Genomic DNA, 25840 nt, shown 5'->3' on the forward strand with positions numbered 1-25840 from the left:
GGAGGTAGGAGGAGGGGCAAGCGACCCCTTTTTCAAAGCAGACAGTCCAGAAGGAATCGCGTTTTCTACCTACAAGTTTAAAGCGTTGCCCCAGTTGTCAAACCACGGGGCAGGGGCAGGGCCGCGGCGGCTGACTCAGGCCCACTCTGAATCGACCTCCTCGGCTCTTGAGCAAGGTGGGAAGCTCGGGCCTGTGGCGAGATGTCGCAGCATGTAGTGTAAGGAACCAACTCGGGGACTTTCCCTGCAGGAACTGGTCAAAGGCCAGAGTAGAGGGCTGGGTGCGGGGGCTGGAGGGGAAATCCTACCCCACCTTGGGCTCAAGAGGGAAAGGAGGGTCACCCATGGGACCAGCCGCACGCGGCAGGATGGACTCCCGAGGTCCACACACGCTCGGCCGCGCCCCTTTAGGTGGCACCTCTGAGCCCGCCGGGAGCGGGTGGGGGCGCGGTCGTGGGAACAGGGGCGTTTAGGCACCTGTGCAGCTCCGCCCAGTCCCGGTCGGCAGACTCCGGGGAGCGCCCGAGCCCGCGGGGAAGAAAGGCGGCGGACGTGCCGGCGTGGGGCGGAGGCGTCCTGCTGGGCTTCCGTGCGCAGGGCGGGCGCTAGGACCCAGACCCGAGCGGCGCACCTGTGGGCAGGTGCCCGGGCCTCGCCCGCTCTGCGCCCCGGGAGCCGCGCGGCTGGTGCACAGGCGGGGACGGTGCTGGCAGAGGCCCTAGCGCGGCGGCGGCGCCGGGCGCACCATGGCCGAGCTGCTGCGGAGCCTGCAGGACTCCCAGCTCGTCGCCCGCTTCCAGCGCCGCTGCGGGCTCTTCCCGGCGCCGGATGACGACCCCCGAGAGAACGGCGCGGGCCCGGGGGAGGGCGCGGCGCGGGCGCCCGGGGTCGGTCATCACCCCGCGGTCAACGGCAAGGGCGGCGGGGGGCCGGCCAATGGGCTGCTCAGAGCCGCGGCCCCGCAGGTAACCGTGGGCCAGGTGTACGCGGGGGAGGGAGGGAGGGAGGGAGGGAGGGGCAGCGGCTGCGTGGCCGGCGGACCAGTGGTCCAGGCGACTCCGCGGCGGGGACGGGCGGGAGCCGAGCCTGCGGGGCGGAGAGGGCGCCATCCCCGCAGCGACCCAGCCGGCTCCTGGCGCCGAGTGTGGCCGGGAGGACGAAGGGGGAGTCCACCTGCCTGGTGGCAGCCAGGGCCACTCAGACATCAGGTGCTCCCAGGGCTTGACATGCTGTCTATTTAGAGACTTTCCGCCTTAGAGTTAAATGCATAAAATGCATATTCTCCCAACCGGGTAAGTTACATCATGAAAAGCGGAGAGATGCCCTTGGCATTTTCATGAGCGGCTTCCCTGGGAGAGATTCTTAGAACTCCCCGGGCTCCAGGAGTTTCCGCCGCACCCCCACCCCGTTTCCTGATCTGCACCAGCGGGGTGTGGCGGGCTCCACGTGCCCTTCACCTTCCCGCGTGGCCCCCCTGAGGACAGAACTTGGGGTTGGAACGTTCCTGGAGAGATTGGCAGCGCCGGCCAGGGATGCGGCCCCACCGCGCTGCGCTCTCCCCATCCCCGCAGAGCTCTGGGCCCGCTGCCGGGTGGGTCCTGTATTAACTGGCACCAGTGACTTTTAACCGATGCTGCCAGGAGGGAAGCTCACCACACGCCCCTGTAGGTGTTGCGGCTCTGGCTCCACAACCCACGCGCCGGGGAAGCCGGCGCGTCTTGTCGCAGTGACTCCGGGCGGGAGGGACCAGACAGGCTGCAGACGCCGACGTGCCGGGCCGCTGTCTGCCAGGGCAGAGAGCTGCCCCTGGGAGAGAGGGCGGCCTGCTGCAGGGAGATGCCCTGGGCACCCACAGAGGCTGTCCTTCCCCTGGGGGCGGTAAAAAGTGCGGCACAGAGGACAGAAGCATTGTATTAACAATCCCCCCCCCCACTTTGTGTGGGGGTAAACCCCCCATTTTTTTCTCCCTAGAAGTTTTGATAACTATTTCTGTGTCTATTTCTAGTAACTGGGGGCTTATGAAGAACCTGGTTTCTATGTGGAGTGGAGTATTGTGGGCGTTGAATTACAGAACTTGAGATGGTGTGCCTAGGGGAGGGGGGCGGGGTGTGTTCCACTCCAGACAAATCCTCCTCTATAATATTGTTTTCTCCTTTTATTTTTCTTCTTTGCCTCACATGACGTCCGGTAACTTTTAGATGAGTTTAGGACCGCCCCCCCCCCCCCTTATCTTCTTGCCTCTTCTTAAAATTGGGCTGCCCTAGCTGGTTTTGCTCAGTGGATAGGGCCTCGGCCTGTGGACTGAAGGATCCTGAGTTGATTCCTATCAAGGGCACATGCCCCAATTGCGGTTGCCCCGCTCGATCCCCAGTAGGGGGGGAGGGGGGACTGGGGAGGGGGGTGCAAGAGGCAGCTGACCAATGATTCTCATCATTGATGTTTCTATCTCTCCCTCTCCCTTCCTTTCTGAAATCAATTTAAAAAAAAAAATTTTTTTTAAATAGGGCAGAGTGAGGGGATAAAGACCGTTCACATTCCTGAAATGTGGTAGGGCATTTTCTGTGTGCCCACTGTTTACACCCACAGATAGATGCCCCAGCTACTTTCTTTGCTCTCTTCTTAAGCTTCTATTCTGTGTCCCTAATTCAAGAAGCTGAAAAAGAATGCATTTCCCACTAGTGCTTTTCAAACAGTTTTAAACATCACCTCTGGAGATGTGTTCTGGAAAAGGAGACTCTTGCCCTTTAAACGTATGATCAGCAGATTTATCGCAGGGAGTGGTGTCTTCTTGTGGCTTGAAGAGTCCAGTCATAGTGAACCAAATGCAAGGATTTTTTCACCTCCCACCCAACACATAACTCACTCACTATAGAGCAGGAACAGGTAAAAGAGAGCTAAGAATTCATAAGAAATCACCATAGTGATGTGTGATGGGGAAATAAAACATGTGACAGCATTTGATAAATGAGAGGTTCATGAATATTTTTAAAGGTGGGTTGGTTTCAAGTGACTTGAGAACATTAATTTGCAAACGTAGGTGGAGTTTCCAGAAGAAACGGATTGCATAACTGCCCCTGAGATTGAGAAGAGTGCATGGGGAAGTTGAAGGAAACTTCTCTCCAGCAGTTTGCTTCTCCTAGGCCTCTGGCCTGGGGCCGCCTCTCCTTTCCCTCAATAACCCCCTCTCATCCTTCAATTTCAACGGTCAGTTCCTCAAGAGACGTCTTTGATCACCTTCCAGTCTCGCTCCACTTAAAAAAAATTTTTTTAAAATATATTATTTTCTGATTTCAGAGAAGAAGGGAGAGGGAGAGATAGAAACATCAATGATGAGAAAGAATCATTGATCGGCTGCATACCCCCTGCCGGCAACCTGGGCATGTGCCCTTGACAGGAATCAAACCCCCTTCAGGCGGATGCTCTATCCACTGAGCAAACTGGCTAGGGCTCACCCCACTTTCTAGGTTTTCTTTGATTCTTGTGTTTCTTTCTTCTTCCTTCCTTCCTTTTGTTGATCCTCACCCGAAAATATTTTTCCCATTGATTTTTTTTTTTTGAGAGAGTGGAAGCGAGAGAGGCAGGGGTGTGTGGGGTGTGGGGAGAGACACATTGATTGATTGCCTCCTGCACGAGCTCCAACTGGGGCCAGGGATTGAGCCTGTAACCGAGGTGTGTGCCCTTGACCGGGAATCAAACCCAAGACCCTTTGGTGCACAGGCTGACACTCCAATCACTGAGTCAGACCGGCCAGGGTGCTTCTGTGTTTCTTCATTGCAGCATTGCTCACATTGTCTAAATACACCTTTGTGTGGAGATCTGATTATTGCCATTCTCCTGTATGGATGGTGAGGTCCAAAAATGTGCGGAACTTGTCTGGTGTGGTCATTATTTCCCCCACCCCTGTGGCCCAGCACATGGGAGCTCAGTGGATTTTGTGAATGAATGAGTCTGCACTCACAATATAAAAACAGCCCTTTCGCCCTAACTGGTTTGGCTCAGTGGATAGAGCGTTGGCCTGCGGACTCAAGGGTCCCAGGTTCGATTCCGGTCAAGGGCATGTACCTTGGTTGCGGGCACGTCCCTGGTAGGGAGCGTGCAGGAGGCAGCTGATCAATGTTTCTCTCTCATTGATGTTTCTAACTCTCTATCCCTCTCCCTTTCTCTTTGTAAAAATCAATAAAATATATTTTTTAAAAAAAACAAAAACAAAAAACAGCCCTTTAAAAACAAGATAAGGATTTCCTGCAGAGAAGTGTCCTTTTGCTGCTCAGAGAGCCTGGGCCTCCAGTGAGCCAAGTGGTAGGGTTTCCTCCCTTTGTATCCAACACATGAGTATACTCACTATAGAGCAGAAAAAAGGAAGAGAGGGCTAAAAATTCAAGACAAAAAATTCAAGATTTTTTAAAATCTAAGAGTAAATACTGAAATCAAGTTTATCCACATAGCCTAGAAGTCAGACAGCACTAGGACATTGATTTAAGACCCTTCAAACAACAGAGATGTTGTTTTCCTCACTTGGGTGACTTTAGATTGCAACAAATCTAATTGTATCACCTCTCACATTTTTTATATTTAATCTTAACACAGGACAAGTATGGAAATGATCAAATAAGGATTTTCCTTTCCACATTCTCTTAACACCACACACTCCTCGTTTAAAGACTAATTACATATTTTCTGAACCAGGGCTGGACTGGGCTGGGCTTGCACAAAGCTGTCACTGAGTAAGTCAGACTGGTCTTCGGATGTGTCCCAGGAGTCATGAATTTCACAGAGTTCTGAGTCCTAAAGGGTTAAATGCTTTGTTGAGGACTTGCCAAATACCCACACAGCTGGATCTTTTGACGCTCAAGTTTAAACTCCTTCCACTGTGCAATAACTTTTTATGGCTGAATCATACTCCATTGTGGGCATGTGGGGGAGCACATTTTCTTTATCCATTCATCTATCAATGGACACAAGTTGCTTCCATATCTTGGCTATTGTAAATAATGCTGCAATGAACATGGGGCTGCGTGTTAGTATTCTCTTTTTTTCTTTGGAAAAAAACCCAGAAGTGGAACTCCTGGATCATATGGAAGTTCTATTTTTAATTTTTTGAGGAATCTCCATGCTGTTTTCCATAGTGACTGCACTAATTTGCATTCCTACCAACAGTGCACAGGGGTTCCCTTTTCTCCAAATCCTCGCCAACGCTTATTGGTGTTCTTTTTTCTTTTTTTTTTCTTTTTTGGTCTTTTTAATCATAGCCATTCCAACAGGTATAAGGTAATATCACACTGTGGGTTTGATTTGCATTTCTATGATGATTAGTGATGTTGAGCATCTTTTCATGTACTTGTTGGCCATCTGTATGTCTGCTTTAGAAAAATGTCTATTCAGATCCTCTGCCCATTCTTTAATCTAATTGTGTTTTGTTTTTGTTTTGTTTTGGTTTTTTTGTTGGTTTTTGTTTTTTTTTTTGTTTTTTTTTTGTTTTTTTGTTTTTTGCTGTTGAGCTGTATGAATTGTTTGTATATTTTGGAAATTAATCCTTTATCAGATATATGACTTACAAATATTTTTTCCCTGCTCTAGGTGCCTTTTCATTTTGTTGATGGTTTTCTTTTCTGTGCAGAGGTTTTTTAGGCTGGTGTAGTCCCACTTGCTTATTCTTGCACTTGTTGCCTTTACTTTTGGTGTCAAATTTAAGAAATCATTGCCAAGGCCGTCAGCCTTTGGCACTCCTCTTACTTTACATTTCCATGCTTGGAATTGGCTGGTAGAAATATGCATATAGTAAGGCTTTGAGTAGGTGCTAGCAATTTGCCCTGCAGAAAGGGTGTGCTAGGGCACACAACTATGAGGGCAGGTTTCCCACACCCTCACCAATATTAGGTATTAACACTTTCCTAAATTTTGGAAAAAATAGTCCACTTTGACTTCTATCTCACTTTTATTCCTTTATTTTCAATATTTATTAATCAGCACTGAGTTTCTGGGACAGTCCCCAGCCTTAAAGCTACAAAGGTAAATAAGATTTAGTTCCTGCCTTGGGAAAGCCACAAAGAAAATGATGCAATGCAAAAATTACTAGATTAAAAGGATAACAACGTGGCCAGGGATTCAATAGCAGGAGTAACTCACCATACCTGGAGGAGCCCAGGAAGTCTTGAGTCAGGGTTTAAAGAGTGAGTAGGAGTCAAATAGAAAAAGATGGGAGGGTCTCTTTTCTCTGCCTGCGGATCTCATGTGATAAAACATAAAGACACATTGTCATTTTATTATTGGTAAATAGCAACCAGTTCAACTTGATATTGTAAGAGTTCCAGCAGGAATTAGATGGCCTGTTGAAAAATGGTAACCAAAATCCTTAAAATGGTTAAAATGACAAATTTTATGTTCTATATATTTTACCTCAATTAAAAAACAAACCAAACAACAACAAACCACAGCCTGGCTGGTGTGGCTCAGTTGGTTGAATCTCGTCCCATAAACAAAAAGGTCATGTGTTCTATTCCTGGTCAGGGCACATGCCAATTGCAGGCTCAATCCCCAGTAGGGGGCATGCAGGAGGCAGCCGATGTTTCTCTCTCACATCAATGTTTCTCTCTCTCTATATATATATAAAAAAAACAATCAATGAAAAACATATATTTTTTTAAAAACACACATAGGCTCTATCCCACTTTCTGGTGGAGGAAGAATAACTTCCCCCTCCTTAAGTGTGAGGTACACAAGGTGACTTCCTTCTAAAGAGAATAATATAGAAAGAGGCAGAAAATAAAGAATAACTTTATAGCATAGAAATCTGGCAGGCACTATCTCCACCAGGTAGTCAAGGTTAACATCAACAGTGAGAAGTCATGTGGACAGTATGTTGCATATTGATAGCATACACTCTTTTATTATTGATTTCAGAGAGGAAGGGAGAGAGGGAGAGAGAAACATTGATGATGAGAGAGAATCATTGATTGGCTGCCTCCTGCATGCCCCACACTGGGGATCAAGCCACAACCTGGGCATATGCCCTGACTGGGAATCAAACCATGACCTCCTGGTTCATAGGTCAGTGCTCACCCACTGAGCCACGCCAGCTGGGCTCATACGCTCTTGATACATGTTGAAAAAAGGCACTTCACCTCTGTGGCTTCCTCCCCCAGCCTCAGTCTAAACATGAGAATGACATCAAACAAATCCCAGTTGAGGGACATTCTACAAATGAGGGACATTCTATTCTTCAAAACTGTCAAGGCCATAAAAAACAAGGAAAGTCTGAAAAAACTGTTACAGCCAGGAGGAACCTTAGGGGATATGACTAAATGTTATTGTGGTGTCCTGGATGGGCCAGTGGAACAGGGAAAAAAAAGGACATTAGGAAAAAACTAAAGAAGTCTAAACAAAGAATGGACTTTAGATAATAATAATGTGTCAGTGTTATAATGAATGTATCAGATTAATAATATAAGATATTAATGATAGGGAAACTGGCAGCAGATTGTATGGAAGGATGTGGAGTATATGGAAACTCTTAGTACTACGTTCTAAATTTCTCTATAAATTGAAAGTGTTCAGAAAATAATGTCTAATTTTTTTTAAGGGGCAGGTAATTGAAGGGGATTCAAAGATGGGCTCATTTATAAAGGTGTAGGCAGGATTGCAAAAAATAAATATGGTTTTGGAGCAGGCAACTTTAGCCTAAGAAAAGCAAGGGGAGTGGATAGGGTTCTGGTAACCCCAGCGCCAAGGAGAGCTTAGATGTCAGAGAGAGGCCCTTGCCAGGAGCTGAGGACTTCAATAGAGAAACATAGCCACCTCCAGGCAGAAGTAGGGAGGTAAATATATCTGAGACTCCTCCAAATGCCCTCTCATATCCTGTCAGGGCCTCCCTTTGGCCAAATTCAATCAGAAGCCAGGGAGTATGAGAGCCTGGCTGATGCAATCCATAAAGGTCAGCCTCCCTGGGGAGAGGTGGAGAGGACAAATGGGAAATATCCAAGCACAGGTTGCATAAAGAAATTGATGTGGTAATTTAATACTGGCTGGAATTTGGGACTAGAGCCAGAGTCTTAGGCTTAAGCTGTAATGTGGCTCCCTGCAGAATTTGGATTTCATCCTATCAACAGGGGGATGGCAAATCCAATTCATCCCATGTGCCAACTCAAAATTGGCAACTGGGACAGTGATAAGAAAGGTTCATGTGCTTAATGGGAAAGAACGTGGGATTGAATGGCTATGCCTGCGTGGGTATAAGGGAGGCTGTTGATGAAGCATTTGAGAAATGGTGATGTTATATTCAAACAACAGCAAAAATGGGACAAATATGAAAGCCTTAATATCTGTTTTGGGTTCTTCATGATATCCTTGAGCAGTGGTTCTCAACCCTCCTAATGCCGCGACCCTTTAATACAGTTCCTCATGTTGTGGTGACCCCCAGCCATAAAATTATTTTCGTTGCTACTTCATAACTGTAATTTTGCTACTGTTATGAATCGTAATGTAAATATCTGATATGCAGGATGTATTTTCATTGTTACAAATTGAACATAATTAAAGCATAGTGATTAATCACAAAAACAATATGTAGCCCTAACCGGTTTGGCTCAGTGGATAGAGCGTCGGTCTGCGGACTCAAGGGTCCCAGGTTCGATTCCGGTCAAGGGCATGTACCTTGGCTGCAGGCACATCCTCAGTGGGGAGTGTGCAGGAGGCAGCTGATAGATGTTTCTCTCTCATCGATGTTTCTAACTATCCTTCTCCCTTTCTCTCTGTAAAAATCAATAAAATATATTAAAAAAAAAAACAACAATATGTAATTATATATGTGTTTTCCGATGGTCTGAGGCGACCCCTGTGAAAGGGTCGTTCGACCCCCAAAGGGGTCGCGACCCACGGGTTGAGAACCGCTGCCCTTGAGCATCTCCCTCACCCACAAACACCTTAGGACAGCGGTTCTCAACCTGTGGGTCGCGACCCCTTTGGGGGTCGAGTGACCCTTTCACAGGGGTCACCTAAGACCATCGGAAAACACATATATAATTACATATTGTTTTGTGATTAATCACTATGCTTTAATTATGTTCAATTTGTAACAATGAAATTGGGGGTCACCACAACATGAGGAACTGTATTAAAGGGTCACGGCATTAGGAAGGTTGAGAACCACTGCCTTAGGAGGAAAGAGACCACAGGATGCCTTAATACATTGGTTACCATGTTTTAAATCATGGGGCCCCATCATTTTGGATATTAACTGATTGGAGGGGGGTCAGCCCCCGAGTTAAAGGCAGCCTTCTGTCGGCTGGTCAGCATCCTATGAAATGGCCTGGAGTGAGAACTTCATACAACTGGAACACTGCATATCAATCAGATTGCTGTCTAGGGAGTGTGAATGCAAGACCCAGACATAGGGACATAAAAGGAAGAGTGGTGATGAACTGCGGGGAGAAAGGGGGAGACTAAAGGCAGAGAAAGCAGTAGGGCAGCAGACTCCCGAGATGGAGAGGAGAGCAGGAAGTCCTCTGCAGCAATGCTAATAGAAGGAAAAACTCCGAGTGGAGAAAAGGAAAGTTTCCCTGACCACTTTACCTGCCTGTGGCTTCTTTTACCTTCATGTTTGTTATTGTTGGCTCCTTCCTTTTAATCCAGGAAATGATGGAGGATCTTAATTAATGAATCACTTTTTACTACTTTGCTTTCTTCCGTGGGACACCATGAGAGAAGATCGGGTACCGAGGAAACCTGGTGATGGGGAAACACCCGTTGAATTAAACAATGTGATTTGATGACCATGTTTTAGAAAGGCTGTTTAGTGAGCCTGGTCTAATCTCAGCTTACTTGACTTGGAATTGAGATGTCAAACTTTTAGATTTTAGAAAAGCACTTTCACTTCTGCTGGTGCAGTTCGTGTTAATGATTAAATCCATTCTGACATTTTATCTATGAAGTGCAGTTCACTGGGAGACAGTTCTGTCGTGCTTTCTTAGCAGCACTTTTAGAGTGCTCCTGCCTGAAATGCTGAAAACGGGGGCATCCACTGGTTTTTGTTATTCTGCTCATCTGGGGAGATACTTTCTGCATGCTGAGAAAATGAGACACTGAAAAATCCAGTCATGACAATTTTTCTCCCTGTGCTCTTGTTTCCAACACAATATGGACTGATCAGCAATGTGTTTTAAATAAAACAAGAAAAAATCCTTAGGCATGGCCTGAGGTGGATGGAGAGGGAAGGGTTAACCACCTGATACCTTGAGGGCGGGGCTTGGGAACCTTGGGAAGGCAGTAATGGTGCCCTTGAACTATTTTGAATATTCCCTCCCTCCCCATAGGGCTCACCTCTTAGTTTAATAAAACAAAACAAAACAAGACACCAGCTTCATTCTTGCTTTTGTTAATGCCCATCCATTTGGTTATCATGCCTGAGGAAGAAATGTCCTCTCTGCTTTCTGTGGGTATGTTTGGATTTTTCCAAGTGGCAAAAACTTTGTTTCCATAGAATTTTATGGGAGCCAGCCCATCAAAGCAGGGACTCCTGTGGGTGGGGGGAAGCAGTTCCTGAAGGTAAAATGTTGGACGCTGAGAGGCCAGGGCTTCATTGGTAGAGAAAGAGCTTAGATGAACTTTTTTTTCAGTTAAAAAAAATTATTCTCTCTTGAAGGATGATTTAAAAGGTGGCCATGAACTAGAAAATCAAAGCTTTTGTTAAAAGCATTACAAGTGAAAGGCGGCTCTGTTAGGAGTTGGTTGGCTATTTTTTCTTCTTTCTGAATTTTTGATCATTTGATGACTTTTTAGCTAGGGAGATATCAAATATTTTAAAATAAAATTTCATATTTTTCAATTATTAAAGTAATACATGCTTATGTCAGAAATAGTGGAAGAACAGCAAGACATATAAGGAAGAAAACAAAAATCTTGTCATAATTTTGCAACCCAGAGAAAAATATTAACATTTAAGAGTATTGATTCCTTTTTGTTTCTATGCAAATAGAGGATATTTGAGTTATGAACATACTATATACATATATTATTGGAATTAGCTTTTATCGCTCATATCATGAGTATTTCCCCATGTCATTGAATATTCTCAAATTATATGATTTTAATAGTATAATTTGTATGTGATTATAACTTACATTTTTAAATCCATTTTCTGTTTGTATTTAGATTGTTGCAATGTTTATCTTTGCACTTCAACCTAAGTCTGAATATCACATTATTTCCTGAGGGCAACAGAGCAGCTTATTTCATTTGCTTCCTGCCAAAAGGTTTGTGATAGTGTTTCAGCAGCGTTGGGTGGGGCGTAGGGTTTCTGATAGCGTCAGGGAAAGCATACATTCCCTGCAACTCTGAGCCTGGAAGGTAATATATGCTTAGAGGGTGTTCCCCGCCCCCACCCCCCCCCACCCCCACCCATATTGCGATAGGATAATAGTGAAGTGAGAAAATGATTAGTTCTGTTGCACATTGCAGAGGGTGGCAGACAACTCTGGAGACCCCACTGGGGTCCTCCCAGCCTTGGGTCTCCCCATTCTGGCTGGCTCCTGAGGAGGCCCCAGGGCTACCTTCTTGCCATGCTCAGCTATATCACATGTGCCCTTAAATAGGAGGAATGGAATGACTATTGACTACCCCCAATATTATTCAGTCTGAGTAATTGTTACTTTAGGAAGGACTATCATCCATTGATCACTCAACTTTGCCTCCATCTAAATCCATCTGATGCCACAGACATATTTTACTGTCCAAATATTTGACCCTGAAGGAATTATCTGAATTTTTTTTAACAAGTTGGTTTATAAATGGTCCAGCCTGATTTCTTCATGCTGACCACCCCAATCCCATTGCAGGGCAGAACTGGGACTTCTCACACTCATCCTGAGCACTTCCTGGTGTAGACAGACATGCTTGCATAGATTACAGTGCCTGTGTGTTATACTAAGGCCCCAAAACACAATACCCTTTTTTAGACTTAAAACAACTTATTTGGTAATCAGTGTTTTTTCTCCCCCTTCCCCAACCTGACCCCAGGCCCAGTTGACTCCCCAGATAAATACTCTGTAATTGAAAAATGTTACTTTTAAAAACATTTTTAAACAATTATAGTTGACATACAATATTATATTAGTTTCAGGTGTACACCCCAATGATTAGACAATATACAACTTACTAAGTGATCATCCCGATAAATCTCCCACCCATCTGACATCATACATAGTTATTAGAATATATTGACTACATTCCCTATGTATTTTATATCCCGATGACTATTCTGTAACTACCAATTTGTATTTTTTTAAACCCCTCACCTTTCCCACTCATCCTCCCAACCCCCTTCCCATCTGGCAGCAGTCAAAATGTTCTCTGTATCTATGAGCCTATTTCTGTTTTGCATGTTAATTTATTTTGTTTTTTTGATTCAACTTTTGGAAAGAGAAACTTATTTATTTAATTTTTAAAAGTTAAATAAATACTTAGTATACATTTACTATGCAACCCACTTTTACACTCCCGGCATTTATCCCAGAGATATATTAATTTATTCACACAAAAACCTGTACATGACTTTTATAGCAGCTTTATTTGTATTAGTAAACACTGGAAGCAACCAAAATGTCTCCCACTAGATGAATGGCTGCATAAAGTCTGGTACCATGCGATATCGTGCAATACAAAAGGAATGAGCTATTGACTTACCCAACAACTTGGATGGATCTCATGGGCATTATGCTGAGTGAAAAGGCCATTTCTGAAAAGGTCACATACTGTAGAATTCCATTTATATAACATTCTTGAAATGACAAAATTATGAAGATGGAAAACAGATTATGGTTGCCAGGGGTTAAGAATAGGGTAATGACCATAAAGGGGTTGGAACGGAGGGAGATCTTTGTGATGACGGAAGAGAGTTGTAACTTGATGACAGTGGTGATTATGTGAGTCCACACGTGTGGTGAAATGGCATAGAGCTATGCACACACAGTGCCAATGGCAGATTCCTGGTGTAGAATGGTATCCATAATTATGAAAGGTGTAACCATTGGGGGGAAAAACAGCTGAGGATACCTAAGACCTCTCTGTACTACCTTGGCAGTTGCTTGTGAACTTACAGTTATTTCCAAAGAGAAAGTTTTAAAATATTAATCCCGCCTTCTAAAACTTGGTCCTGCCATCCTTCCCATAGCTCTTACTGCAGGCGTTCCTGGCACAGTCTGAAGGAAGCCCAGGAGACACAAAGCAGCATCCGGGAGATTGTCTCCCAGGTGCCCCTTCAGCTGGCTATGCTGTCTATTTCCAGAGCCACAGGCCTTGCTGGTAAACCACCTGCTCACTGGCCCAGGCTACCTGCCCACAGAGAACAGGGAGACATGCTTGAGGGTCAGAAAAGCACATTTGCCCTTGACTTCAGTTCGACTGACTTGTGTTATCGCTGCAGGGTTTTGGCATTAAAACAATTTTTTTGTTGCTGTATCTTGTTTTGTTAATCCACATCAAGTTGGTGTTGCAAGTATGTCAAATCTGTACACTCGTCTTCAGTCTGCCCTCCGTGGTCATTTTGTCTCTCAGTCCATAAACATGCTTGATGTCTTCAACCCCTACCCCTCCTGACCTACCAGCTACTTTCAGCCCTGGAGTCCCTGGGATCTGACATTCTTGCCTTTCTGAGATTTGCACTCCAGGTTAAATCTTTATCACCCATGTTTTTCTTGGGGTAGAATATGAAATAAAATGAAATAGAACCACGAGAGCATATTTAGTATATCATGTTTGGTTTACTTTGCCCATGTGTAATTTCATGGAGGATCATAGATTAATTTTAAATTGACAATTAATAAAAGAGATCATTGTCTCTGGTATACATAGAAAGTAAAGTAGGTTCCTCTTTATTTCACTATCCTCTAAATGGCACTGGCTGAGACTATGGCAGGGGATGCACAAGCTCACATTTTAATGGCTGCTTTTTTTAGGCTCAAGGTCAACAATATATTCCTTCCCCAAGTGGTAGTCCCATTCATCTGTTTGTTAGATTTTTGTTCTTCTCCCACAGGTAGTTTCCATCACCATATCTAACTTATCAAATATCTAATTGTAAAAGGCTTTTTCCCTACTGTATTCGACAAAGGGAAATACCTAACCACAATATCCAAAGGATATCTTGAAAGTAATTAAAATTCTATCTAGTTCTAGACATGGAAACATGTTGTGATATGTTCAACCAAAAAGAGCCCATTTTTAACAGTTACATTTATAATATGACCCAGTTTTTAAAACTGTACTAGTATAAGCATGTATTGGAACATATTTTTAAAAAAGATTTGGAATAATGAACCTAACGTTACCAGTGGTTCTTTCTGGACATTTAAGAAAAAGTTTTATTCATGCTTGTCTGTATTTTCTGCATTTTTTTTTATAATGGAAGGTAATAGTTTTATGTTTAGAGAAAAATTAAACCATTTTTATTTTATAGATAAAATTATCTTATAAGGATCCTTTGTACTTTTGAGGAATATTAGTTACTAAGATTATTACCATTGTTCCATATAAGCATTTTTTACAGTTTGTTACAGAGTCCCAAATGTAGCTGTATTGGTTATGATCTCTACCTGAGGGGATATTTTTTAAACCATGCAAGTACTCCCAAGCCTTCTGAAAGGAAACGCAATGGCTCCCTCCTCATCTCTGCATGAAGACCCCATGTGAAATGACAAACACCTTTCCTTCTCTGTCCAAGCAACCACATGAAATGCCAGTTGCTTAAAATGTTTAATGTCCTTTTGCACTAATGGGAGTATCTTAATGCATGGAAAGATTTCGACCTTGAAATGATCTCTTCTTTTCTTGGCCAAAAGTGTATTATTAGAGAGCTTAGGAGAGTCTTAAGAAAAGCAGATGTTGAGAGTTATCACCCTCACCCTTCAGTTAATTTTTGGCCAGGATCGTGTGTTGTTTCTTTAGAAGTTGTTTTAGAAGATCTCATTTTATTGTTGCAGGCCCAAACCATTATAAGGGGTTTTAGCCCTTTAGTCACCTGCTGGCAGTGTCCTGGGAATGTTTTATGTTGGATCTTGCTTCCTCGTAATCTGGTGACAGTGGTTAAAGTAAAGGGATCCTAAAGTAGGTTCAGGTTAGGGGCATTACAGCTACCATTGCCAAATGTTTGATGTGGTTCCTCTTTCTTTTCTTTTTTTAAATAAGAGTTTATTTAGAAAGTCACAGAGGTAGGGAAAGTGAGCCAGCTGGGTGTGGACTCAGGAAACAAGTTACAGAGGCAGCAAAAGAAGGGCCTTTGGAGCTTAGAAGCAAGAAGGGTAAAAGGTAACATGCCTTGTGGGGGAAAGAATAGGGGGAGGGGAAAGGCCAGGGTGTGCTCCAGGGAGGAGGGCCGCCTGATGTGGTTCTTAATTAAATAATACAGGACTTTATCAATTTTTATTTTAAAGTAAAACATAATTACTAATTTCAAAAGCTAAATGAATGGCCATTTTCCTTTTCTTAAAAAAAATGAATATTCTAAGAATATGACTTTCTTCACTTTCCTAAAGAAATGTAAAATGATTTATAAATGATATTAATTTTAATGTAAGTTTAATTGGAGTTGTACTAAATCTCAGGGTTAACTTGGGGATAATTGACATCCTCATGATGTATCTACTGGTGTGTTTAAATGCATTTGAGTTTTTGTGTGTTGATTTGGCAACCTTGCCACACTTTTATTAATTCTAATAAGTTGTCTAATTTCTTTGTGTTTGCTATGAAAACAATGAAAAAAAGACTTTATTTCTTCTTTTGAATTTCTATACCTTTCATTTATTTATTTTTTTCTACCTTACTGCACAGACAAGGACCTGTCCAGTATTAGGTTGAGTACAAATGGTAATAGTAAACATTCTTGCCCTTGATTTTCCACTATGGAGTATTATATTTGATGTAGTTTTCCCCTCCCTTTTAGAGCTGTTTGCTAAGAGATGTTCTCATGAATTATGACTGCATTGTATTGAATTCTTTTTCTGTATCTAATGAGAGGATCACATGTGGGGGTTTTCCCCATCTCCTTTAATCTTATAAAAGGGTGAGTTAAAAGAGATTTTCTTTGTTGAACCAACCTTTCATTATGGCAGATACTCAGTCTTTGTCAAGATGTAATCAAAATAATATTACTGCTTCTAGCAGGTATTATAAAAATGTTATCAAATAGACTTTTCATACTAGTGTATTTTTTTAATGTTTTCATTGATTTCAGAGACAGGAAAGAAGAGGGTTAAAGAGATAGAAACATCAAAGATGAAAGAGAATCATCTATTGGCTGCCTCCTGCACACCCCCTACTAGAGATTGAGCCCAAAACCCAGGATTGTGCCCTGACCAGGAATCAAACCATGACCTTCAGGTTCATGGGTTGATGCTCAACTACTGAGCCACACCAGCTGGGCCATACTAGTGTATTTTAAAGGTATCTTCCAGCTCCCACCTTCCCCAGCCTTTTGGCTTGGTTGGGTGCTATTTTTCATAAGCACGGAAAACCATTGGACAACTTAATTATGCAGTTCATCCTCATGTGTCCATGAATATTAGATACCAGTATCATAAAATGTGCTTAATTGTGTAAACATCCTTGAACATATAAAATATCCAATTCCTAGGGTGCTTAAATTAGTTTCATTTGGCTGAACATTAAAAATGTTTTTAAAAGCAGTAGTTTCTTTTTGCACTGCATTTCTGTGCTCATATTTGAACTCTGAAGTGTCCAGCAGTTCTGAATCTGCTCTAATAGTACAGAGTGACATTGGAGAGATTGGGCTCAGGGGACTCTTAACTTCCTCCGCCACCAGAGCAGGCACTGTGTTTAGTGCTCAGTGTTCGGAAGCGTTGGCCACAAGCCCAGCAGTAACCAGTTAATCAGTCAGAGTGGGGCCAGGTGAGCGAACCTGAAGTCACTGACTACCCACTGAGTCACAGTGCCGTGCTAAAGAGCAGCTGGCACATTTGCAGGTAGTAACCTTTAAAAAACACCCACACTTCAAAGGAAAAGGACATTTTTAGAAGTTTCTCCCCTAACAATTGTCATAATACTAAAAGTGAAACTATGTCACCAGCAGGGCAATTGTCTTCTGAAATAGAAGTACAACATCTTGAAATGAAAGTTTACCTGGCTGTGCCCTGTGAATCATTTTTTTAAAAGCTTTCGGCTTCTTGCCGAAACCAGTTTGGCTCAGTGGATAGAGCGTCAGCCTGCGGACTGAAAGGTCCCAGGTTCGATTCCGGTCAAGGGCATGTACCTTGGTTGCGGGCATATCCCCAGTAGGAGATGTGCAGGAGGCAGCTGATCGATGTTTCTCTCTCATTGATGTTTCTAACTCTCTATCTCTCTCCCTTCCTATCTGTAAAAAAAAATCAATAAAATATATTTTAAAAAAAATAAATAAAAGCTTTCGGCTTCTTTTATTGCTGAAGGAAAGGACTCATGGGGGCAGTGTGGAGAGGAGGAGCACCAGGGATGGTCTTCCCTGTTGCTCCTCTTTCTAGTAGTCTCGGGAGATCAGCGTGATGCCAGGAGCAGGTAGGGTCAAGTCTGTTTTTGGGTTTTTATGTTTTGGACCCATTGGTTTTGGTGTTGTTGACTGAGCTGGTGTGAGTTGTGGAGTCCTGCACAGCCACACTGCCCCTGCAGAAGGTCTGTGTGTCCCTCAGGCTGTACTTTGGAGGAGACAGCAGAATGAATGGGCTAAGAGAGTGCATGTCTCCCTATACGCCCAAACCATGTCTCCTTGGGCATATCCATAAGCTCTCTTGCCTCAGTTTCCATGTGTGTGAAACGGGGGGAATAATCACAGATAGAGTTCTGAGACCTACGTAAGATCGTCAGGAGGTGTGCTGAACACATGTTGTCGAGCATCAGATAAGCCCTCCAACACTAACTTTTCACTGCCGCGTCTGCCGGCTCACCACCACCAATGCTGCTGCCCCTGCCCCTGCCCCTGCCAAAGCCCCTGCTGCTGTCTTGATCCAATGGGTCTTTTCTGGAATGAAATGCATCATGTGGTGGGGCATGGGTGGAGGGGGAGGAGGAGTATTAAACTATACAGGCAGTGCAAATCGGCTTTCTATGCCACTTCAGCATGGCGTCCACCCTAAAATTTGGGCCAATTTTATGCTTTACATTGTTGCATATTAAATTTTGCATTCCTTCCTTCTGATAGTTTGTGGCATCCAGTCATATGCCAGAAAAATGCTTCCCAGGTTCTGCTTCCCGTCATCTGAGCTTACTGAATCATGGAAAGTGTATTTTAGAGTGTTGTTTCTTGCTCTGAGATAACACTGTTAATGTTTAGCCAACGTATATGGGGCTCCTGACAATATGCCAGACCCTGGATTGGACTCTGAGCGCTGAACAATGGGTATGGCTGCTGCCCAGGTTCTTGAAGAACCCTCAGTCTAGCAGGCAGATGTAAACTCATGAACATAACCCAGGTGGGGAAGGGACAAAGTCTCAAAGATCATCAAGTTTCAGTTGAACAAGATCTTCCTTTCTCAGATTCCCTCATTCCCCACAAGAAAACTCTAAGCCAACATTTTGAAAGAAACTTATTTGCATTTTTATGCTTTGCTTTCTAATGGAACCATTAAGAGGGTTTGAAACTTAACAAATATAGAATGAGGACAGCTGTCATTCTCATGTTTTAGACAACAATAAATGTGGACATCATATGGGGGGAAAATCCTTGGGGATTTTTTTATTATAGCCCATGACATATAGATTTCATGCTTAAGGCTAAAACATTGTAAGTTAAGAGGATTTAAAAATGGGAAAAGAGATTGTGTGTATGAGTAATAAGAGAACGCTTTGAGCATGTGGGTATTGGGGCTTCTGTCAATTCCTGGCCAAACCCCCCAACCCAAGAGAGCCTTAACTATTCAGTGACCCGAAAAAGGAGAATCTCTGCTGATCTTCTTTTCCCTTGAACTAAGAGCAGGCTCCCTCGGTTCCCACTGCCCCTCTTGTCTCACACCTGCAATGACTTTGCTCATTTACGTCACTTGTTTGACCCATGTAGGCATTTAAATTTGCTGCTCCTGGTCTAGAAACTACCAGAGAAACCCTCAGGACCCCCTCAGAAATGGTGGGAGCAGCTTCTCTTGGGTGCTGCCACCAACAAGCAGAAGGAATGTGAGATTCGATATGCCTCCATTTAAAGCCTAAGATTGGCCCAAAGCTTAGGGTAGAAGCCCTGCTGAAGTGGCATAGAAAGTGAGTTTCTGGGACTTTCAGGAGGTATTGCTTGGTCAGCAAGGAACCTTGGTGTCCATGCCAAGGTTGCACAGTAGATGGAGTGACCATTGCATAACCATAGAGGGTTGATAAATTAGAAAGATAAGAACAGATTTCAAGGAGAAAACTATGAGAAGTGGGTAGAAATAATCTTTATTACATTTTACATGGGTGGCTTTATTTAATTCTTCTAATGATAACTTAGTCATTCTCCAAATATTATGAGTGCCTACGGTGTGCAGGGCACCGAGGGTCAGGGTGAATCAAACAAGCAAAGCCCCTTTGCTGTTGAGCTTATAGCAGCGGTTCTCAACCTGTGGGTCACGACCCCTTTGGGGTCGAACGACCCTTTCACAGGGGTCACCTAAGACCATCGGAAAACACATATATAATTACATATTGTTTTTGTGATTAATCACTATGCTTTAATTATGTTCAATTTATAACAATGAAAATACATCCTGCATATCAGATATTTACATTACGATTCATAACAGTAGCAAAATTACAGTTATGAAGTAGCAACGAAAATAATTCTATGGTTGGGGATCACCACAACACGAGGAACTATATTAAAGGGTCGTGGCATTAGGAAGGTTGAGAACCACTGGCTTATAGGCTAGTGAAAGAGGCAAAACAATGATAATAGTTAGAACTAAGTGCAATGAGGAGACATGGCTGGACAAGGGGCTAGGTGAGTGAGAGGAGAGATGTGCCTCCCACACCACCAGGAAGCAGCTGTCATCACCACTCTAGTGTTGGAGACACGGGGGCAGGCAGGACGTGACCTGGTGGTATGTGGTGGGACCTGGTCTCGGATCCAGGTCAGACTGGAGCACATACATGGGAACAGGAATCCAGCTGGGAATTGGAGGGCTACTTACCATCCACGTCTAAGTGGAGACCCCGGGTCTCACGTAGGACTCTGTATATGAGAAGAATTCAAGCTTGGTGGCATCAAGCTTATTTGAAATTTTAGGCTATAGACTTCCTTTGTGCTATGTCAGGAGCACAGCACCTGAGTATGGCCATGACTTCTTGGTCTCCACTGGCCACAAAGGGATTCTTTTCAAGGCGGTGAGCTGCCCGGACTCACAGCACCAGGTTCATGTGCAGAATGGAGGGGTGGTTGAGAGATCACAGGCTCTGGACTCCAACTGCTTGGGTTTAAACACGTCCTCACTGTATGTAAACTTGGACAAGTAAGTTCAGTGCAGCTCCATTTCCTCACCTGCAAAGCAAGAAAAAATCCCAATACCCACCTCAGTGCCTTGTTGAGAATTGCATCTGAGACGATGCTAGTCATGGAAGCACAGAAGCGCTCAATCAGTGCTCACTCTGCATATTGTTTCTCTCGTTGGCCTTAGTGGAACCTTTGCATTGTTGGGTGTTTTGCTCATGTGGCAGAGCTCGCCTCAGAAAAACATTTTTTTTTTTCCACGTAGAAAACTCCCGTTTACGTTTCTAAACTGGGAACAGCCTGGTGGCATGGCGAAAGATCGCGTTCCCCTGATGGCACATTTCTGAAGCACAGCATGCTCACAGTTTTATCTTCCTATTCGACATGCTTTTGCAGACGGCACAATATGGAACTGGTCAGACTCCTAATTATGACAGTGGTCCAGAGCCAGAATCCAATCATCCAGTTGACAAAGAACTTGGTACAGAGAACGGTGACCAGCTGTTCCCCATCTCCAGTGAGCAGAAAGTAAGAGGAAATGGGTTTAAGCTGCGTGAAGGATTTGGGTTATTTAGGGTAGGATTTCCTGACAGTGAAGGTTGCTGAACATTAGGACTGGATTAGAGAGAGGGGTTGTAGAATTTCCGTTTGTGGGGATTTTGCCAGCATGGTCCTGTTTGTGCGATGACTGCAGGGCCTGCCTCCCAGCTGCGCCCTCTGCCTGGTCTTTTCCCCTTTCTACCCATATGGTGCCCTCACCAAATGAGCCTTCTCTGGAAAGATGAGGAGGGAGGAGGCTGGTGGAGAGAGAGGGGAAGTGGATTCCTGGTTAACCTGTCCTTGACACTCTGGGTGAGGACACATGAACCATGACCTGGCTTAGTTAACCTTGGACTGAAAAGCTCACCTGGGCCAGGGAAAAGGCAACTGTGGTCACATTGAAGGCTTGGATGGCAATGGAGACTGCATGGCTTGTCCTAAAGAAGGCAGCCCTTTCTGAGAATGAGCCCATTCTTGCCACAAGGCCTGTGGGAACGTGCACTATTGCCAGACTTTGATTCTCAAAAGAGGGTATAAAATTTGGGGAGTTTGAAAATTCTGGCAACTAATTTTTAAAAAGCAAGTTGCATGTGGGCCAAAGTGAGTGTATGACTGTGGGTCTTAATTCAGTGTGCAGGGCGCTCTTCTGTGACTGCTCGGCCAGGTCACGTTGGCCTTGTGGTCAAGGACCAAGTTCAAACACAGACTTGAGGCAGCAGAATTCTACTCTGTCCCAGTGTATACAAATGTTGAATCATCATGTTGTACAGCTGAAACTAATATAATATTGTACGTCAATTTTACTTCAATAAAAAAAAATAAGTGAGAACCTCTGTGTTCATGCATTGAACCATAATAAATTACTATTTTATAGAGCAAAATGATCAAATATTGTCAATTTCATAGACTTCAATCTAAAAGTAACCTTTCACCCACTTAAGAAAAATAAGAATATAAAATGTCAGTGGTGTTTTCTCCTGCAGCATTGAACATTTTGCCTCCTCTGGGACTGAGAGGACTCACTTACCAAGGTATTGCTCCACACACAGCCTTGTATTATTTCTTAGCAAACCATGCCTGGCAGGTGGAGGTGACATCAGCGATCACCTGCAGCATCCAGGCAGCATAGAGAGTCTGTCCTTCCCAGGATTAGTGGCTTTGAGATCGTCAAAGCTCTCCTAATAGTACAGTCATTTGTGGAAACTTTTTGAAGAGATCACCTTTCTCTTCTTTCTCTTTTCCTCTTTCCCATTGTTACGGGCTGCCCGTTTCTTTCTTTTTATTTTCAAAGCAGTCATTTTTTTATTTTTTAAATATATTTATTGATTTTTTACAGAGGAAGGAGAGGGATAGAGAGTTAGAAACATCAATGAGAGAGAAACATCAATCAGCTGCCTCCTGCACACCTCCTACTGGGAATGTGCTTGCAACCAAGGTACATGCCCTTGACCAGAATTAAACCTGGGACCCTGCAGTCCGCAGGCCGACGCTCTATCCACTGAGCCAAACTGGTTAGGGCCAGTTTCTTTTTTTAATATGATTTTATTTATTTATTAGTAGCCCTGGGCACGAATCCGTGCACCAGTAGCTTGCTGCCCTGCCCTCCTGTAGCTCCCCACGCACCCCCACCCCCCTTAATAGCCCTGCCCCCTATTGTAGCTCTCTGCTGCCCACTTGTAGCTCTCTGCCCCACCCTCCTGCTGATCCATGATTCAGTCATTATGTAACGACCATTTGCATATTACTTCTTTATTATATAGGATTTTTTAGAGAGAGAAGAAGGGAGAGGGGTAGAGAGATAGAAACATCGATAAGAGAGAAACATCATCAATGAGCTGGCTCCTGCATGGCCCCTACTGGGGTCAAGCCTGCAACCCAGGCATGTGCCTTGACCTAGAATTGAATCAGTGACCTCTTGGTTCATGGGTCAATGCTCAACCACTGAGCCATACCAGCTTGGCATAGGCTGCCATTTCTACACACAGCATTATTGGAAATCAACTAAGCATAGCTGGGGATAAAACAATTGTCATCACAGGCAGGCAGGAAGATTTCAATTTTAGCTACGTTCCATGATGACTCAATGGAAATCAAGTTGCTTACTGATGGTGCCATTCTTTTTTAAAAAGGTGTGTCAGAGAAGATGTGTCTGGCAGACCCCCACCCGCCATAGGACCCAAGAGAGGACCTCTGATGCCATGTCTCCCCTACCCCCTGACTCCCGAAGGGGAGGCAGTGCCCAGCTGTGATCATGTTAGAAGAGAAAGATATGAGAAGGATCTTACTTCTCTCTGGCCTTCCCACTGTGTCCTAGAACTCAAACAAATGGGAGTGTTTCTCCAATCAGTTCTGAGCTCTCTCTGGATAAATAGGATGACAGGATTCTTCCTTCCTTCCTTGCTTCCTTCCTTCCTTCCTTCCTTCCTTCCTTCCTTCCTTCCTTCTTTCCATCCTTTCTTCCTTCCTTCCTAACCATTTGAGGTTTACTTTATATTGATTTATAAATATCAACCTCTTTGTGTATTTTTCATAACATAAAAAATGTATTTTGACCAAATGAGTCATGCATTCTTTTTCTCTTTCTTGATCAATTGGAATTTCAACTCCTTCCAGTTTCTTCACTTTTAGTAAGAAGTAGCAAATGAATAAAAACCATCCTAAATAGAAGGTGGGGAGCTGGAATCAGAGACTCAACAGAACAAAACTCCCCACTAAAACAGCTTTCCAGAATTAATTTTCAGAGTATCCATGAAATCAACCATCTGGGGAATGTTTTGAAGGCAGAAACATGCCCTATTAAATGATTAGTGTATTTTCTTCGGGTGACCTTAAATGAAAAAGATATATATATAATGTAGTAATGTAGTCCTCACCCCACTGATGGTGTATCCTTTGAAAGCCATATGAATATGTAGAAAACACCTGTGACCATACATGGCACTATCCAGCTACCTCTTTAGTTTAATAAGTGTAAAAAATGTATTTTGATGAGCCCCAAGAGCCCGAGCCCTCTGCGTGGTCTGTGGCTGACTTAGAAATTGTGGAAAGACATCTGATGGACTGAGAGGCTACACCATGGGCTGTCCCCTGACCCACAGCCACCTCCAGATACAGTTGTCCCTCCTCTTATCTGAGGGGAAGAAGCATTGGTGCTTGCTGCTCTCCCATTGACAGAGCCTCTTAGCAGCTTTTTGTCTCTGGGTTTAGATTGATAGCATTACAAGGGCACTAAAGGAAAAGAAAAATAAATACCAGATTCTTTTAAATAAAGAAAGGGACGGAAGGGACAAGAATATAATGAGATTGAGACATATATTTAAGAATATATGTCCACTGAGCACGGTGGCAGGACACGTGGAAATGTATTGCCTCGCGGTGGTTGCTTAGGACCTGATGGGGTGGAACAAGTATCCTTATTATCATCATCAACAATTTCCATTTACTCAGCATTTTCTCTATGCCAGGCATGGTTCTAAATGCCTCATGTCCATTGACACGTGTATTTTTCACAGCTCCGTAAGGTAGTTATTTTATTTTCTGTAGCTGAGGAAACAGGCATAGAGCCAGGGCTCACAGCTAGTGGGAGGCAGAGCAAGGATTGAAACCCAAGTCTTAACCACGGGGCTCTGCTGCCTCTTTTAATTAGGGAGCCAGAGACCATTTGGTTATTTCCAAAGAGTGCCTGTATTTAGCGACCACTTTCTTTGGCACTTTCTCCATAATGAGAAAGTCCCCTTGGAACCTCCAGACATAAGATCTCTACTACCTGTTTGCCAGTGCAAATCAGGAAAATTGCTCTCTAACCTGCCAATAATCTCAAGATAAAGAGAGAAGAACCTACTGGTGTTTCTCTTTCTCAAAGAGACAAGGGAAAACACACCCCGGGTAGATCAGGGTGGGCGCTGTGCCTGTTGCCCATGTCTGGTATTTTCTTTCTTTCTCATGGGGAAATTGTCTTGAGGGAAGAAGCCCAGGCAACATGGTCTGCAGCTCTCTGCCAGGTGGAAACCTTGACACTAGGAGAACGTGGAAAAGGAAGCGGGGAGTCCAGGGCTAACATCACCACTTTGTGATAAATTTTTAAAGTGGCCTCTATGAAAGGCCCTCCCAATCTAGGTGCTGTCAGGAGCCCCCTGGAGGGTGAAGGCTGTTCGTTTTGTTTGCTATTAAAAATGATTCAGTTCTCTCTGCTTTACATTCAAATAAGGTCATTTGGGCTGTGCTGTGATACTTGCCAAGGTGGATTAATGGAGTTATTTCTGGATATTTGACCAATTAGACTTTATTTTTTTAAATGGAGATATAATTCATGTAGTACAAAGTTTATTCTTCTAAAATACATAATGTGATGGGGCTTAGTTTATTACAAAACTGAGAAGCTGTGTAGCTAGTACATCACTATCTACTTTTAGGGTTGCAAAAGTGATAGTATAATATATTATAGTGCCAACAACAGAGAGAGTAAAAGAAGACTTGCCTAGGACTACCGAGAAAACATGAAAACTCTCCCAATTGAACATGTGCAGTAGAACTTCTGGTGAGGATGGAATTGTTCTCTGTTTGTACCATCCAAATTGGTAGCCATTAATCACGTGGGCCTGTTGAGCACAGGAAATGTGACTGGTACAACTGAGAACTGGGTTTTTATCTAATTAAATTTAAATAGCCACATATGGCTACCATATTGGGCAGAGCAGCTGTGTGGCAACTTACCAATTCAGTCTTATCTGAGATCATTTTCCCCATCTCCCTCACGGCCCCAGTTTCCAAAATGACTGAAATGTTGAAGCATGTGCTATACAAATTGTTATATTTAAATTTAATCCCCAGTACAAAGAAAAAGCTTCACATTCCCACAAGGAACCCAGATGATGG

General features: G+C 43.7%; 1 protein-coding gene and 1 long non-coding RNA gene across 4 annotated transcripts in view; both read left to right on the forward strand.

Annotated features, from left to right (window-relative positions):
- Positions 1 to 537: 537 nt before the first annotated feature.
- Positions 538 to 25840, forward strand: part of SGPP2 (sphingosine-1-phosphate phosphatase 2) — an 84194-nt gene continuing 58891 nt past the window's right edge. For 2 of the 3 annotated variants that reach the window (XR_004969250.1, XM_036319099.1), the window contains exon 1: positions 538 to 965. Coding sequence is in view for 1 of the 3 variants with exons in the window: in XM_036319099.1 (XP_036174992.1) it covers positions 747 to 965 (219 nt within the window). In the remaining 2 variants the exon portion in view is untranslated. Of the gene's footprint in view, positions 966 to 11145; positions 11247 to 25840 lie in introns of all 3 variants that reach the window. The other variant, XM_036319100.1, reaches the window with a different exon arrangement.
- LOC118661277 lies at positions 19778 to 23517 on the forward strand. Its single transcript, XR_004969251.1, has 2 exons — positions 19778 to 20953; positions 23095 to 23517. It is a non-coding gene; the product is annotated as an uncharacterized LOC118661277 (long non-coding RNA).

The sequence above is a fragment of the Myotis myotis genome, unplaced genomic scaffold (assembly GCF_014108235.1).
Source record: "Myotis myotis isolate mMyoMyo1 unplaced genomic scaffold, mMyoMyo1.p scaffold_m19_p_8, whole genome shotgun sequence".
Classification (NCBI taxonomy): Eukaryota; Metazoa; Chordata; class Mammalia; order Chiroptera; family Vespertilionidae; genus Myotis; species Myotis myotis.